Genomic DNA, 14,146 nt, shown 5'->3' on the forward strand with positions numbered 1-14,146 from the left:
TTAATTAATTTTGTAAGCATATGTTATGCTGATAATTATAAAGTTGAAATGATCTTAAATGAATCTAAACGAGTCAAACGAGGGTTCATTGCCAATCACAGAATCTTCTCAGGTATTTAGCTATTTCAACTCACACTTTTGCATTATTTTGGACCTACGTAACTAGAAACTGAAGATTCTTAACATCATTATAAATATATTGTTACTAATCTGCTTTTAGGAATGGCACATCCTTAATCTTCTCAGGGTAGGAGAAAGGGAGCTTTTCGAAACAAATCTTCAAGAATTTAGAAAAATACAGGTAAAAATTGAAATATATTATAGCTAAAAGCGTAAACATCTATTTTGAGGGGTTACTCTTAATTTTGTTTGTTGACCTAATCATGATGATAACTTCAGCTGACTGAATCGCAAGATGGGAAGGTTAGACTGTGTAAACTGATAAACGAAGTGCTGAGACTGGATCCCCAGTGTAAGTTTAGCCACAAAACGTCTACCAACGTCAACGTAGATTCGATCATACTAGTGGAGGACCTGTCACACCTCTTCAACGACTCGAACTTCGTAGTGCAAAAGCACGCGCTCTTCTCAATCACGAGTTGCCTGAACATCCTGATCAGCTACATAGTGGCCTCGAACGCACTGGTGCAGAATCTCAAAGAATTCGGACCAGTGGAAGCATATAAAACGAACCACATGGGCAGGTGCAGAAGCACGCAAACGAGAGTAGGAGCAAAGGGGTCAGAAGAGACCACAGGAGTGAGCACGCAGGGAAAGAATGAAGGGGAGAACGAAGATATCAGCGATAAGCTGCCTTTCGCAGAGGATAACCTGAGAGTTCTCGAAAGCTTCTCAGACCTGGCCTGCATAAGGTTCATCGCACACATAAGGCTGCTGGAGGAGACCTTCGCAGACGTAAAGTACAAATCGCTGCACAGCCTGCACTACCTAATACACACGAGGAACAGGTTGTACTCAGTGAACACGCTGAAGCTGTTGTTCTACGAGCTGGCAAACTACCCGAATTACCTGTGCAGACAGTGCACGGAAAACACACACGAGGACGGAGCCACGGACAACAGTAAAGGTAAACCTGGGAAGGACGCGAAGAATGGCGCTGAAAGCACGGAGGAGGGAAGCTTTGATATGTACGATACACTGTATAAATGGCACAAGGAGTCAGTGCAGCTGCTACAGTATTTGATATCGTCGTACCTGGACTACAAGAAAAAGAAAGAAGCGACCGTCGAAAGCGGAATCATTAACAGTAACGAAAACACTAGGACTACAGCTAATAACAGCAACGAAAACACTAGGGCTACAGCTAATAACAGTAAAGGTGAAAAGGAAAACGTGGATGAGAGTGGTGGGAGTAGTAAAAGTGAGCCAAAGTTGGTGGGATGCATACTGAGTAGCGAAGTGGCGTCATGCCTAATTAGCTTCTACCCAGATTACTATTTCAACGAGTTCGTGGACTTTTTAGTGCCGCTGCTGAAGACGGAGCACGCAGCGGTGTTCGAGAACATCCTATTCAGAATATTCGCAAGCAGCAGCTGCATAAAATACCACCACGTGCTGCTGGAGAAGGTTAACAAGCAAGGATATAACCTGGACCTGAAGGAAGTATATAAGCTGGTGCAGTCGCTGCCGTCAAGACAAAGAGAGATGGAGAGAGGAAGCATGGTGGTGGTGGAAAGGGAAGAAGTGCACGACAAGAACAAGCTCTTCGACATCACAGATAAGCTCGTAAGCAGTTTAGAAGTGGAAGTGGACGTTAAACTGAGTGAATACCCAGCAGCACAGCTGTTCGAGTTCGACAAGGAGCTGGTAAAAAACTACAGAAAGATTAAAAACACGCAAATTAAAATTAACAGGAATTTCTACAAACATAAGCCAGCAGACTTAACGCAAATACTGTACCCATCACCATACAAAGATTATGAGCAATTGGAAAGTGAAGGAAAGAGAAAGGGGAAGGCAGGTGAGCGGTATAAACAAGAGCACGAAAATAAAATTAACACTGGTGTTTACACTGGTGTGGCCGCAGAGGTAGCAGCCGGTTTCGAGGGTCAGCAAGAGCACGGGAGAGTTAACGAGGGCTTTGAATCGCAAAGGGGCCTGGAAAGGAGAACCAAAGAACTTAAAATAGTAACAGACGAGGTGATAGCACAAAATGAAAAACTGTTCGTGAGGCTGGTGGGAAGCCAGATGGTGGACACAGTGGCGACCTACAAGAGGTTCCTGAGGTTCGAAGTGGTCGCACAGAAGCAGGGACACTTCGACGCATTCTCGAAGCTGGTGCTGAACCATTGCCTCCTCTCGAACCTGGTGGAGTTCGAAAACAGCAAGGAGGTGATGTGCACCCTGCTGAATCACATGGCGGAGCACATACTGGTTAACGACGCAGACATGACCCACTTTAGACAAAACGAAGATTTTGGAGAAGTAACCTACGGACTAAGAGCACTGTTCATGTACGTAAACCAGGTGAGAGAGGTGAGTCTGTTCGTAAAGTACCTTAACAGACTTAACGACCTGGTGGTCTACTCGTACACGACGAACCTGGCGAAGTCGCTGGTGACGTATCGGAGCGTCACGGGAGAAGGCGACGACCACCACATGAAGGTGTACGAAAGCTTCGTCAACCTGGCGCTCTCGTACGTCTGCGCACACCTGTCGGAAATGGACGAGTACGGAGACTTCTGCGTGCACGCTCTCTCGAAGTTCGTGCTTAACCTGCCGAAGGTGCCGAGCAGAATCGCGGACCTGATCGTGCTCTGGGTTAACTCGAACAAACAGGGCAACGTGAAGCTGGCGTTCTCGCTGGTGTCGAACCTGCTGAAGCTGTCGGAGACCGTGACGAGAGTTAACTTCGAAAGCGTCCTGGGAAGAGACCACTACAAGTACACCTCGAACCTGTCCTTCGTAAGAAGGTCAATCTTCGTGGTATTCCTGACCTGCATAACGAGCGAAAAGGAGACGGTGTCGGAGCTGTTCCTGAAGCTGATATCGTCACAGAAGGGGCTATACAAAAACAATAACAACTACACGCTTAAGTCGCAGGAGGCGCTCCACGAGGAGTTCCTGAAAGAGCTGGAGAAGGCTAGGAGCGATAAGGCGTCGAAGGGCGAAGAGGAAGAAGACATGTACGACGACTGTGTGTACCTGTCGACGAGACCCCTGTGGCAGTGGCCGACGCGTTTAGTGGAGCTTTTGCGTAAAACGGGGAAGTACAAGTCGCTGATGGAGTTGACGGAAGAGGAAGGAGAAAATGGGAGTGGTGAAGACACGAACGAGGAGGGCGAAGGTAACATTAAGGCGGGCAGGAAGCAGGTTAAAAGTGGCACGCCAGCAAAGGAGGACATGTACTACTTCGACGACGACGACGAAGAGGAGGTGAACGAAGACATAGGAGCATGGATAGAGGAGAGCGTGACGCTTATGTCGCTACCAAACAGACTTAAAACGAGCACGTTCATAGCAACCACAGCAAGTAACCTGGCTACCACGAGTAAAAGGAAAGGAATGGGCATTCTAAGGCACGTGGACAGCACCTCGGAAGGACCGCAGCAGGGGCATGGGACCGTGTTGGGCGATTACGGCCACATGGGCGACGTTTACAACACGGACGCGGAAGAGCACCAGAGCCACGGAAGGGGAGACGACGAAGAAGAGTCGGAGATGGACGTGGACGATGGCGCCTATGAGGCTGCCCCCGAAGGTGACGCTGAAGAGGCAGGGGAAGATGCCCTCAAGTGTGTGTACTACGAGCCGCTGCTTGCGTGCTGCAGCAAAAACAGCAGGCTCGTGTTTAGGCTGGCGGACCTGGCTAGCAAGTGCGTGGGCAGCGAGTTCTACGTGCGGTGTTCGCAAACGCTTTCAAAGTACCCGAAGGAGCTGCAGCTGCTGATCAAGTAACTGATAATTACCACTACTACTACTATAGTTTCTACTGTTATTGCTATTGTTAGCATTAGTGTTGCTATTAGTACTATTAGTTTTATTGCTATTGTTATTGCCATTATTAGCATTAGTGTTGCTATTAGTACTATTAGTTTTATTGCTATTGTTATTGCCATTATTAGCATTAGTGTTGCTATTAGTACTATTAGTTTTATTGCTATTGTTGTTGCTAGTGCTATTGTTACTATTTGTATTACCGCTATTACCCTAGCAATGCTAGCACAACAACTACTAAGTATAAATTGCACCAGAACTACTAATATGACTTAGGTACGGTGAAGAGTACTCGGAGCTAGTCGAAAGCGCGTTGAAGGACACGAGGAAGAGGTGGAGCGACCTGATGTTTAAGTACGACGAAAGAAGTAATCTGGACAAGGAGCTGATGCTGCTGCTGATCAGAAATATGCAGAGCGTGCCTGAGTACCTGATACAAATGGCGCCGTTCCTGTCGCCAGCACAGCTGGACACACTGATGGTCTTCCTGTTCAGAAGATACGAAAAGGAAAAGCTGGTAAAGATACTGGACATAATCATAGAGACGCCGAAGGTGGCGCTGCCGCAGCACTTTTTGTACTCGACCTACAACTTCCAAGTGGCCTCAACAGCAACCTCGGACAAGGAGAGAGACTACATGAAGCTGCAGGTGAGTCTGCTGGACACGTGCATCACCTACTGCACGCACGGCAAGTTCTCAGTGGAGTCGGCGATCTCCTCGCTGTACCTGATCGTGGAGTCGTTCGAAAACATCAACTTCGTCTTCGGAAGACTCCTCTGCCAGTTCGTGCAGAAGATACCGCTCACGCGCAAGGTGGTGGTGGACGTGATCTTCCCGAAGCTGATTCAGAGGCAGTGCTGGCAGGACAAGCAGCTCTTCAAGGGCGTGGTCCTGAGCATCTGCACGCTCTGGAACCAGTTCAAGGACCAGCTGATGAGGTACGCGGCGGAGATGCCGAGCAGCAGCTCGAAGATGGTGCTGAGGGCGCTCCACAGCCAGCACAACCTGGCGGAGTACGCGAGGACGGCGACCGTGCCGCCGAACATGAAGGAGCTGCTCGAGGAGGTGGTGGCGAGCACGCAGAGCAGGGCAGGGTGAATCTACGACAACGGGGCAGGGCTGACGCCCACGATGGCAAGTCACCCGGAGGGAGCCGATTGAACGACACGCACAAGGGTAAATGTACTATATCTTTCGTGAGTAATTTATTGGTAGATATAGGCAAGGTGTGTGGGCGTAAATGTTAGTGAATAAGTAGATAAGAGTAGGAATCTCAGCGAGTGAGCATAGGAGGAGTGGAGAGTGGCGGAAAGTAGACATGGGATAAAAATAAATGAAACCAAGGGGTAAAAACAACTATGTTACACCCTTTGTAGCAGTGGGTGTAGAATTGAACGAATGAAGTGAGATTGGCATAAACTAATTTATGTTCCCACAAGTATTAACGACAGCACTCGGAACATGGAACGGAAATGAACAAAGAGAAAAGAGACCAGCAAATATTGAAAAAAAGTGTCATTGTGGAATTTAAATAATTACAAGTGAAAATTCAGCACTTCGAGCGGGGGTGGTTAGCGCAGTCGGTTAGCGCGCGGGTCTCATAATCCCGAGGTCGTGAGTTCGAGCCTCACACTACCCAAATTTATATTTTGTAAAATTCAAACAGCAAATTCATTTTAAACACATCGTCATCTGATTAGTAAACGGTACTTTTAGTTATATTGATTTTTACAACACACCTTCCCTAAGCATACACCACCCAGTAACTATAGTTAAAAATTAGCAAATGTAGTCAACAACTAGATTGTAGATGCGTCAAATGAACGTTCCAGTAACGGCAAATAAAAAGAAACTGTAATATATAAGCAAAAGCACAAATACGTTGCATAATACCACACAACCGAATTCTAAACTCAATCACGGGCCTCCAATGGTTTTGGACATCAGCCTGGCCACAAACGAACCACTCACAGCAGAAGCGTTAAATGATGACGAGTCTATCCAAAATGACCTGGATAACCTCTCAAACTCATTTGAGGACTTAAACTTTGTAGATAGAAACATATCTGATCTAAAAAGAGAACTAATCTCTATAGATAAGGAGGAGGGCTTCGACGAGAACCATTTTCTACTGGAAAACGATGACAATACGCTGGAAGAAAATTTTTCAGAGACTGAAGTTGGCTCGAGGGCCGACTCACAGCAGCCCGGATCTCCTGCTAAGAGCTACTCGTCCCCCGAGACTCAGCAAGACCAGGCCAGGTTCGGACTGGAAGGGATTTTTGACGCAATGAAGACGTACTACACTGACAAATCTCCGTTTCTTCCCACCGGAAAGCTGGACACGGAGCCTTTGAAGCAAAGACTGCTCCAAGAGTAACGACCACTTACACAGTTATTTTATTTAGCAGTATTTATTTATGTATAAGTAGACGTAAATTACATAGACGCAAATAGATACACGTTCATACAGACTAATACAAGCAATCAACACAGTTTATATCATAGTACCAAAAATACACACCACCTTAGGAATCCACAACCTCAAAGGACACTCGACGAGGACTCAATTTTCTTTGATAGATGTCTATCAAATTACAACTATGGGAAAACAACGAGCTTCCGCAACAGCAACTTCCCAAAACTATCGCTCGAAACAGTATTTTATGTATTTTATAACGTACCAAGGGATGCAGTTCAGGACATGGCGGCAAAGGAACTCTTCAAAAGACAATGGAAGTACCATGAAAAAAACAAACTGTGGTTCAAAAAGGATCAAGATAAGTGTAAGTTGAGATTATAAAGTGGCAAACGATTCTCAGTAACCTGGATTTACTTCGACCCAGCCTGCTGGTGCACAAGGAGCTTAAATTTAACGGCGGAGGTGGAAAGCTCACTGATGTCGAGAGAAGATCTGGATAAACTTTCGGAAAACCACGATTGAAATAATTTGTCAATCGCACAGTTAATGTAATCCATCGCAAAAATAAAATACTCAGTTAGGGATAATACACGCGTACATGATGTGTTAGTTACCAGGGTATGATATGGGTAAAATGGAGTTTAAAGCTTCTGCAAAAACACGTACAAACGCAGAGGTGCAAAATAGGGGAAAGTTAAAGAATAAAAATAGCCAGTAGTTTACGAGCATATATTTGGAATCCTAGTCTTCTCCCCACCCACAAGAGGAAACCATTTCATAATCTTTTGGTCATCTGTACATAATATTTTAATTGAATCCACAGGTTTGGTGTATTTTATTATAGTATAGGCCTTTTCCAAAGGGAATTCAAGGATATTCCAGTTGCGCTAAGTAGATGTTTACATTAAATATAAAACTTTAATATCGGAGTAATTTTGACCAATTTTAAGCCTGATTTAAAAACGACAGTTGAAATCAAATTCATTTTAAAAATAGAATTAATATGACAACTTTCGTACCCCTATCTCAAGATACCGAGGGTGCCGTCAGCTCAGCATCTCTGGGTGACTGGGTACTGGGAATCCTAAAGGTTAGGAGTCCCACTAAAACGGCAAGCTACTACTCGCAGCTCCTGGACCAGTTCCAGGAGGTGGACGGGGAGCAAATCATAAAGGAGTCCTTCCAGCTCTTCGAGCTCCTGCTGAGCGAGCACTTGACAGTATTCGAGTTTCTGGAAGAAGCGAAGCAGAACGGGAACACAGCGATGCTGTCCCTAGACCCCTCCAGCAAGGTTGAGACCGAGGTAGGTGCAAATGGTACTTCAGATTAGGTGTAAAACAGACGCACTGAGGCCGTTTACATACGGATGGCACATCTAGTGTTCCACAATTTAATATTGGTTGTAGGTCAAGGTGAAGTATAGCGACGCCCTGAAGCAGGTCGAGGAGTACTTCACAGTGCTCATGTACATGTTGCAGCTCCGCTTCACGAGCTCGGGGCAGATAGAGAAGGCGGGGCAGCTGCTCCTGAAGGCGATTGAGGACGGAGACTCCTTTTTGGACCTGCGACTCCGCCTGCTGCAGATGCTCTACAACTCAGTGGAGCCCACGCTGCCCCTGAGAGTGCAGGTGTATATATCGATACTCGAGTTCGCGGCCAAGCACGGCATATTCCACACACTGGTTAACGTAGTCAAGGAGGTACAACGTAGTTATCATATTCACGTGTATTTTACGGCCATATAGTTAGACGCACTTGCAGACGCTAATTGTGTAAATAGGTGGACGAATGGATGGTTGATTGGTCAGTGGACAAGAAGAGTAAAATTAGAATATACCACATCATCGCGGAACAACTAGATAAGCTTAACAGAGCCGACTTAGCATATAAATTTTGGAAAAAACGCGTTGAGTCTTCAAGTGATCCAGAATTATTTACAACAGAGTACGTTAAATTACTACTAGTACAGAATTACCACAATAGAGCTACTAGTTTAACTTAACATAATAGAATTATTACACTACTAATATAACATTGCCACATTGCTATTACTAATATAACATTGCCACATTGCTAATACTAATATAACATTGCCACATTGCTAATACTAATATAACATTGCCACATTGCTAATACTAATATAACTATACTACTTTAACACAACTTCCATATGTGGTATAACTAGGCCAATAAATTTATGTAGGGAAAATCTGAATGCAACGGTGACCTTTGTGGTACGAAGTCTGAGATCAGAGCACATTCTGTACTTCGATCAGCTGTTGCTGATGCCGGCAGTTAATTACCTGAGGAACACACGCTACGCAAATCTAGTGACGCTGCTGGAGGTGTTCATCAGGGGCACTCTGGAGGACCTGGAGAACTACCTGGCGGAAAACGCAGAGCTGGTCTCTGAGCTGAAGCTGGAGCGGGAGCCGCTGGTGGAGAAGCTGACGCTGCTGACGATAAGCACCATGTGCCAGCACCAGTCCGAGATCCCGATCGAGGTGATTGAAAAGAACCTGCAGCTGACGCCCGAGGAGGCCGAGGAGGTGATCGTGACCGCCATCGACAAGGGGGTGATGGAGGGACTAATAGACCAGAAGAGCAGGAAGGTCATCATAAACCACGTCGTGCACCGCGAATTCGGCAGCGAGGAGCTCCAGCAGCTCTACGACAAGCTCAAGATGTGGAGCTCCAGCATCAACGGCCTCGTCTCAGTAGTCCATCGCAAAACTCAAGACCACTAGAACCGTAATCTGTTCATGGTTTCCACTGTACACTATACGTACAAATACGTAAATGCATACACACTATACATACAAATACGTAAAAACATACACACTAGCCTGGAACGTATTGTAAATGGACACAATATTAGGGCCTCGCTACATGTCGATAATCCTTGACAGCTTTTGAATCCTATTGATGAGAAGGTCGCCCTAAAATAAATGTATTAAAGGCTGCGGTAGTAGTATCTAGGTATGGTATTTACAGCAACGGTAGTAGTATAAAGGAGATAGTACTGATATTAACGGTAGTAGTATCTAGGTATGGTATTAAAAGCAACGGTAGTAGTATAAAGGAGATAGTACTGATATTAACGGTAGTAGTATCTAGGTATGGTATTAAAAGCAACGGTAGTAGTATAAAGGAGATAGTACTGATATTAACGGTAGTAGTATCTAGGTATGGTATTAAAAGCAACGGTAGTAGTATAAAGGAGATAGTACTGATATTAACGGTAGTAGTATCTAGGCATGGTACCAATACTGAGGGTAGCAGTACGTTCAAAATAATTACCTGCTTAATTGTCTGAACGTAGTTATTGTTTCTCTCGTCCACAACGTTGTTCTCAATAATGCCATTGACTTTGTCAATTTTACAGTCAAGTCTCATGCCACTGATGTAGGAGACCAACTCCCTAAAGAAACATGAACTCAGTGTGTGCACGGCAAGTTACTCTTCTATGAATTCGCTCGAAACTTGGAATGCGTCTGCCATGTTTTTTAGCGTCACCGACTTATAGGGCCTCAGGAACTGCCTGTAGGCCGGCAGTCTGGCCTGTCTCACGAAGTATCTGCAATGACGGCCCAGATAGCGATCCTTAACTATAATCTTGCTGACCTCAACTGAAGAGAAATTAGTAACGGTGTATGCATGTTGTTACAGCTAGCAATAATATTAATAGCATTGGTTGTAGCAATAATAGCAATAATAGCAATAACAATAACAATACTACTAGCAATAGTAACAGCAATAATAGCAATAGACATAACGTTGGTGTTTACCTAGGTGCCTCATGTAGTTCTTGTAGTTGCCGTTGTAAAATTCACTTATCAGTTGGTAGAGAGATGACCCCGGGGGGGCCACTTGACTAACTTCCGAGGACCCTAGAACCTTGTTCTTTATAACGGTCCTATCCATGGTGACCTAAGTGTCATTTTATTTATTTATCAGTCTAAATACCAGTGATAGTGTCACTGAATACAAGACCAGTTCCTCGAGCGATATCAACTCCGTTGCTGTGAAGGTCGACATTGAGTCCAAAAACAGTTCAGCCGCTACAACATTCTCTGTGTCTGCATTTTGTCAAACCTTCCTTGAACTTCCTGCAGAGCATCAGCTGCACTGCCTCGTAGATGTGAAGCCTGTTTCTCAGCTCCCAGTCTCCGCCCTTTTCAATGTCCCTAACGTTAATTATGAACGTGCTTCGCTACAATCGTACTGTTTTGCAATCTCCATGTACTTCACCAGCAGCGGCACGTCGTTAAAAAAGAATGCTGCTCTCATGATCGCCAGCACTATTTCCAGTTTACTGTTCACTCCGACTGTCTTTTCAAGCGCCAGTTCGTACACCTTAACCGTGTTCTCCTACACAACCAAGCTTTAACGTCCCAGCTACCTACCTCGTCCCCGATTTTAAAGTAAAAGTTTCCCTTGTCCACTATTGCATCCTTTATTTCAGAGGTGCCGAAGTTCTTTTCTGCGAATTCGATTTTTTCATCAAATTCCTCCACCGCCTTCTTGTTCAACTCCTTAAAACTTTCTATTTCCGGGTCATCTTCCATGATTCCCAACTTCGCTTTTATTTTTTCATAGTACGGGTACATATCTACATCAGTTAATTTATCGATGTGTAAGCACATAACCATAGGTCAACATCAACTGCACTTTAAGTCAACAATTCCATTTAAATTACCAAAATACAAACAATAAAATAACTATCGACTAACGATTTTGTTTAATTAGTTGTAATAAGGGTTCTATAAGTTTCGACTTGTCAACATCCATATCGTCGTGAACAGTTAAGAGGTGTCTGTAAATGGGTCAATATTAATTCAATACGAAGGAATATTCCACTTTAATAATATATATATTCAAAAGCAGCTTAAATACCTCAGCTTTTCTATTTCGAAGTTAGGAAGAGACTTTAAAGTCGTGGTCGTTGCGCTATCGTTCCTACAGCATCTGTAAAATCGATTTAACAAACCTCGAAGACATATTTAATACACAAATTTGATCATAAATGATTAAAAATTAATATTTTAAATAAACATTTTTAAATATAGGAAAATTCATTATGAATATAGGTTAACGTAAAATTTATGAGGTGTATAAAATAAAAATCAATTAATCACAATTACAAAAATAGTTTGTACACATTATTTATAAACTTATTTTAAATTTATATTTAACAAAATTTATATGCAATTTATTAATAATACAATTACGAATATAGTCATTACAAGGTTATTTGTACATTAATTTCAAAATTATATATATAATGATTATATATAACACAACAAATATAAACAATAACTAAGTGTAAACAGTTTTATCTATGGAATCCAATTGTATAAGCTTCTTTTTATGTACTGTTTGAATAAAAAATTATATTAAGTAAATTAAGTTAAATGAAAAACAATATACGCTTCCGATCAATTATGTTAAATTATATCTAAACTGTGTTGAGTCTTTTAGGATATTTGAGTTATCTCATGGTATCCTTCCCCATGAAGGGCATGGGGAACAGATGAATAGTTATATATTAAAACGTATATATTTTTTCTAGCTAGATTTGTTTCGAAAGATATCATCGTAAATGAAGATTCTTAATAAAAAGGGAAAGCAAAAGAAGGTTGTTCCAGGCCACAAGGTTAAGTATCTTCTTGATTGCTCTGGACCAGCAAACGACAACATTATAAACACAGCAGGACTTGTAAGTAAATATATTAACTTATCATTGTTTCTTTATCGATTTGGGGTTATTATATTCCATTCCGCTACTCATTTTATTATTCCCTAATGTTTATGCCATTAATTAATACACTCATTTCAAATATAACTCTAATTAAACATCCAATAATTAATATTCAATTATCTTAGGAGAAGTTTTTTCTAGATAGAATAAAGGTCGATGGGAAGACAGGTAACCTTGGAACAAGTGTTACAGTATCGAGAGAAAAAAATAAAATTCACATAACAACAGAAGTACCCTTCTCAAAGAGATACATCAAGGTATAATAATATATATTTAAATATAATAACAAATTTTTAGTATTTGACAAAGAAGTATTTGAAGAAACAACAGCTGCGTGACTTTCTGAGAGTTGTAGCGAACAAGGAACACTCATACGAACTGAAATACTTCCAACTTAACGACGACGCGGATTAATAATATGATTAAATGAATACATGAGAATGATACATAAGTATATATTACTAGCTTAAAGATCAAAGATATACTTGGTTCCTATGAAGATTCCAAAACAATAAAGTAAATCCAGAGCATATATAAAGTGACGTCAAAAGAAAGTGAGAAAGTAATATTTTCGAAGTGTGTTAATCATACCGAAAGATGAGCAGACCCCCCTCCATACAAGTAGCGCATAAAGGCGTCCTGTGTTAAGAATCTCAAGTGGATAAAAAAATAGCCAGATAAAACAAGGTACACAGATTGTAGAAAACAAATCGGACACAAAGTTTTACTTTTGTGCGTTTTAAGATTCGTGATCGGTTACCCACATAAGCAACCACATACATCACTTCAGTGCCATTAATTATACAGTAGAAGATGGACAAGTCATCTGGTCACTCAACGTTGGTCCGTAATTTAAGGTTCTCCACAACGCCACAAGTTGTGAGGGAAGCCTTTGAAAGATTTGGAAAAATTCGTGACGTATATCTGCCACTTGATTTTAACACTAAAAGGCCAAGAGGATTCGGCTTTGTCGAATACTATGAAAAATCAGACGCCGTCGATGCTGTAAAGGCAATGGATAATACAGACTTGGATGGAAGCATAATCAACTGTTGCCTGGCCCAAGATCGCAGGAAATCTCCAAGTTCTATGCGCAGAGTGTACCGCAACCGCGCAAGAAGGTAAATAAAAGATATTTATATTCTTCTCACTCAGTAATAACGTAATTTACACCCGGTCATCAACAGCATACAAAATTTTACTGTTGTGCTCCCGACACATCAGATGAAAAATTTGGGCAATACCCACACACTTAGCTACTCACCCTAATCTCACACACAGGAATTATCGAAGCAGGAGCAACAGCTACCGTGGAAGGAGGTCGAGGACGCCCCCCAGGTTCCGCGACGACAGGCGCAGAGGCTACTCGCGTGAAAGGTCACCGCGCAGGCTCTACCGAGACCGACGCGACGGACGGGGCTACAGGGAGAGGTACGAGCCGAACTACGAGCGCGACGGCCGCAGGTTCAGGGAGCCCTACGACCGCGACGGCAGGGACAGGAACCGCGACCGCAACTTCCGCGAGTACCGCGGGCCGCGCGACAACGGCAGGGGCAGCAGGGACAGGTTCCGCGACGAGCGCGACAAGTTCCGGGAGGAGCGCGTCGACCGCGGGCAGCACGACGAGTTCCGCGAGGACAACAGCACCTTCAGGGACGACTTCGTCGAGGAGAGGTACGACTACGGGAACGAGGCCGACATGGAGAGGCCTGATCACAAGATCGACGTTGACAGTTCTAGAGACTACAGCGCCTCCAGGTCCAGGTCCAACAACTAGTTGAATTAAGTGTACACAATCTTTGACCTTTAATCGTAATCTAGTGACATCACACGACCTTACCATTTTACTTAAGGTTTAACTGCCTAATTTAATACCTTTAAAAAGCCTACAAGTATCTACAAGTATGCCTGCTAAGGGTTAGTCGCATGTTAAAGTGGCCAATACTAGTGTCACGATTCGGTAACCTAAATACGATGAAGGAACGAGTATCATACAAAGGCACAT

The 14,146-nt window shown here is 43.3% G+C and overlaps 7 protein-coding genes and 1 non-coding gene across 8 annotated transcripts; 6 read left to right on the top strand and 2 right to left on the bottom strand.

The window, feature by feature from the left end:
- Positions 1 to 58: 58 nt before the first annotated feature.
- TOT_040000508 (conserved hypothetical protein) lies at positions 59 to 5,056 on the top strand (the record flags this gene model as incomplete). The annotated part of the gene is made up of 7 exons (XM_009694144.1): positions 59 to 112; positions 221 to 301; positions 400 to 472; positions 512 to 3,307; positions 3,392 to 3,543; positions 3,646 to 3,914; positions 4,234 to 5,056. The coding sequence occupies 7 exons, from the start codon at positions 59 to 61 to the stop codon at positions 5,054 to 5,056; spliced, it is 4,248 nt and encodes a 1,415-aa protein (XP_009692439.1).
- An 87-nt stretch (positions 5,057 to 5,143) lies between these two features.
- On the bottom strand, positions 5,144 to 5,278 carry TOT_040000509 (hypothetical protein; the record flags this gene model as incomplete). The annotated part of the gene is made up of 1 exon (XM_009694145.1): positions 5,144 to 5,278. One exon carries the CDS (start codon positions 5,276 to 5,278, stop codon positions 5,144 to 5,146), a length of 135 nt encoding a protein of 44 aa, XP_009692440.1.
- Positions 5,279 to 5,523: 245 nt separating this feature from the next.
- TOT_04t000006 lies at positions 5,524 to 5,597 on the top strand. Its single transcript has one exon. It is a non-coding gene; the product is annotated as a tRNA-Met (tRNA).
- A 297-nt stretch (positions 5,598 to 5,894) lies between these two features.
- On the top strand, positions 5,895 to 6,902 carry TOT_040000962 (uncharacterized protein; the record flags this gene model as incomplete). Its single annotated transcript, XM_009694146.1, has 3 exons — positions 5,895 to 6,334; positions 6,491 to 6,744; positions 6,781 to 6,902. The coding sequence occupies 3 exons, from the start codon at positions 5,895 to 5,897 to the stop codon at positions 6,900 to 6,902; spliced, it is 816 nt and encodes a 271-aa protein (XP_009692441.1).
- Positions 6,903 to 7,383: 481 nt separating this feature from the next.
- On the top strand, positions 7,384 to 9,127 carry TOT_040000511 (uncharacterized protein; the record flags this gene model as incomplete). Its single annotated transcript, XM_009694147.1, has 4 exons — positions 7,384 to 7,683; positions 7,787 to 8,080; positions 8,161 to 8,324; positions 8,584 to 9,127. 4 exons carry the CDS (start codon positions 7,384 to 7,386, stop codon positions 9,125 to 9,127), a joined length of 1,302 nt encoding a protein of 433 aa, XP_009692442.1.
- Positions 9,128 to 9,265: 138 nt separating this feature from the next.
- Positions 9,266 to 11,381, bottom strand: TOT_040000512 (26S proteasome regulatory subunit; the record flags this gene model as incomplete). Its single annotated transcript, XM_009694148.1, has 11 exons — positions 9,266 to 9,319; positions 9,681 to 9,801; positions 9,841 to 10,009; positions 10,169 to 10,310; positions 10,347 to 10,441; positions 10,476 to 10,567; positions 10,606 to 10,751; positions 10,787 to 10,992; positions 11,114 to 11,196; positions 11,277 to 11,348; positions 11,371 to 11,381. The coding sequence occupies 11 exons, from the start codon at positions 11,379 to 11,381 to the stop codon at positions 9,266 to 9,268; spliced, it is 1,191 nt and encodes a 396-aa protein (XP_009692443.1).
- A 601-nt stretch (positions 11,382 to 11,982) lies between these two features.
- Positions 11,983 to 12,555, top strand: TOT_040000513 (60S ribosomal protein L22; the record flags this gene model as incomplete). Its single annotated transcript, XM_009694149.1, has 3 exons — positions 11,983 to 12,099; positions 12,267 to 12,398; positions 12,439 to 12,555. 3 exons carry the CDS (start codon positions 11,983 to 11,985, stop codon positions 12,553 to 12,555), a joined length of 366 nt encoding a protein of 121 aa, XP_009692444.1.
- Positions 12,556 to 12,954: 399 nt separating this feature from the next.
- On the top strand, positions 12,955 to 13,918 carry TOT_040000514 (Ser/Arg-rich splicing factor; the record flags this gene model as incomplete). Its single annotated transcript, XM_009694150.1, has 2 exons — positions 12,955 to 13,262; positions 13,423 to 13,918. The coding sequence occupies 2 exons, from the start codon at positions 12,955 to 12,957 to the stop codon at positions 13,916 to 13,918; spliced, it is 804 nt and encodes a 267-aa protein (XP_009692445.1).
- Positions 13,919 to 14,146: the final 228 nt, after the last annotated feature.

Source organism: Theileria orientalis, chromosome 4, assembly GCF_000740895.1.
Source record: "Theileria orientalis strain Shintoku DNA, chromosome 4, complete genome".
Lineage (NCBI taxonomy): Eukaryota > Apicomplexa > Aconoidasida > Piroplasmida > Theileriidae > Theileria > Theileria orientalis.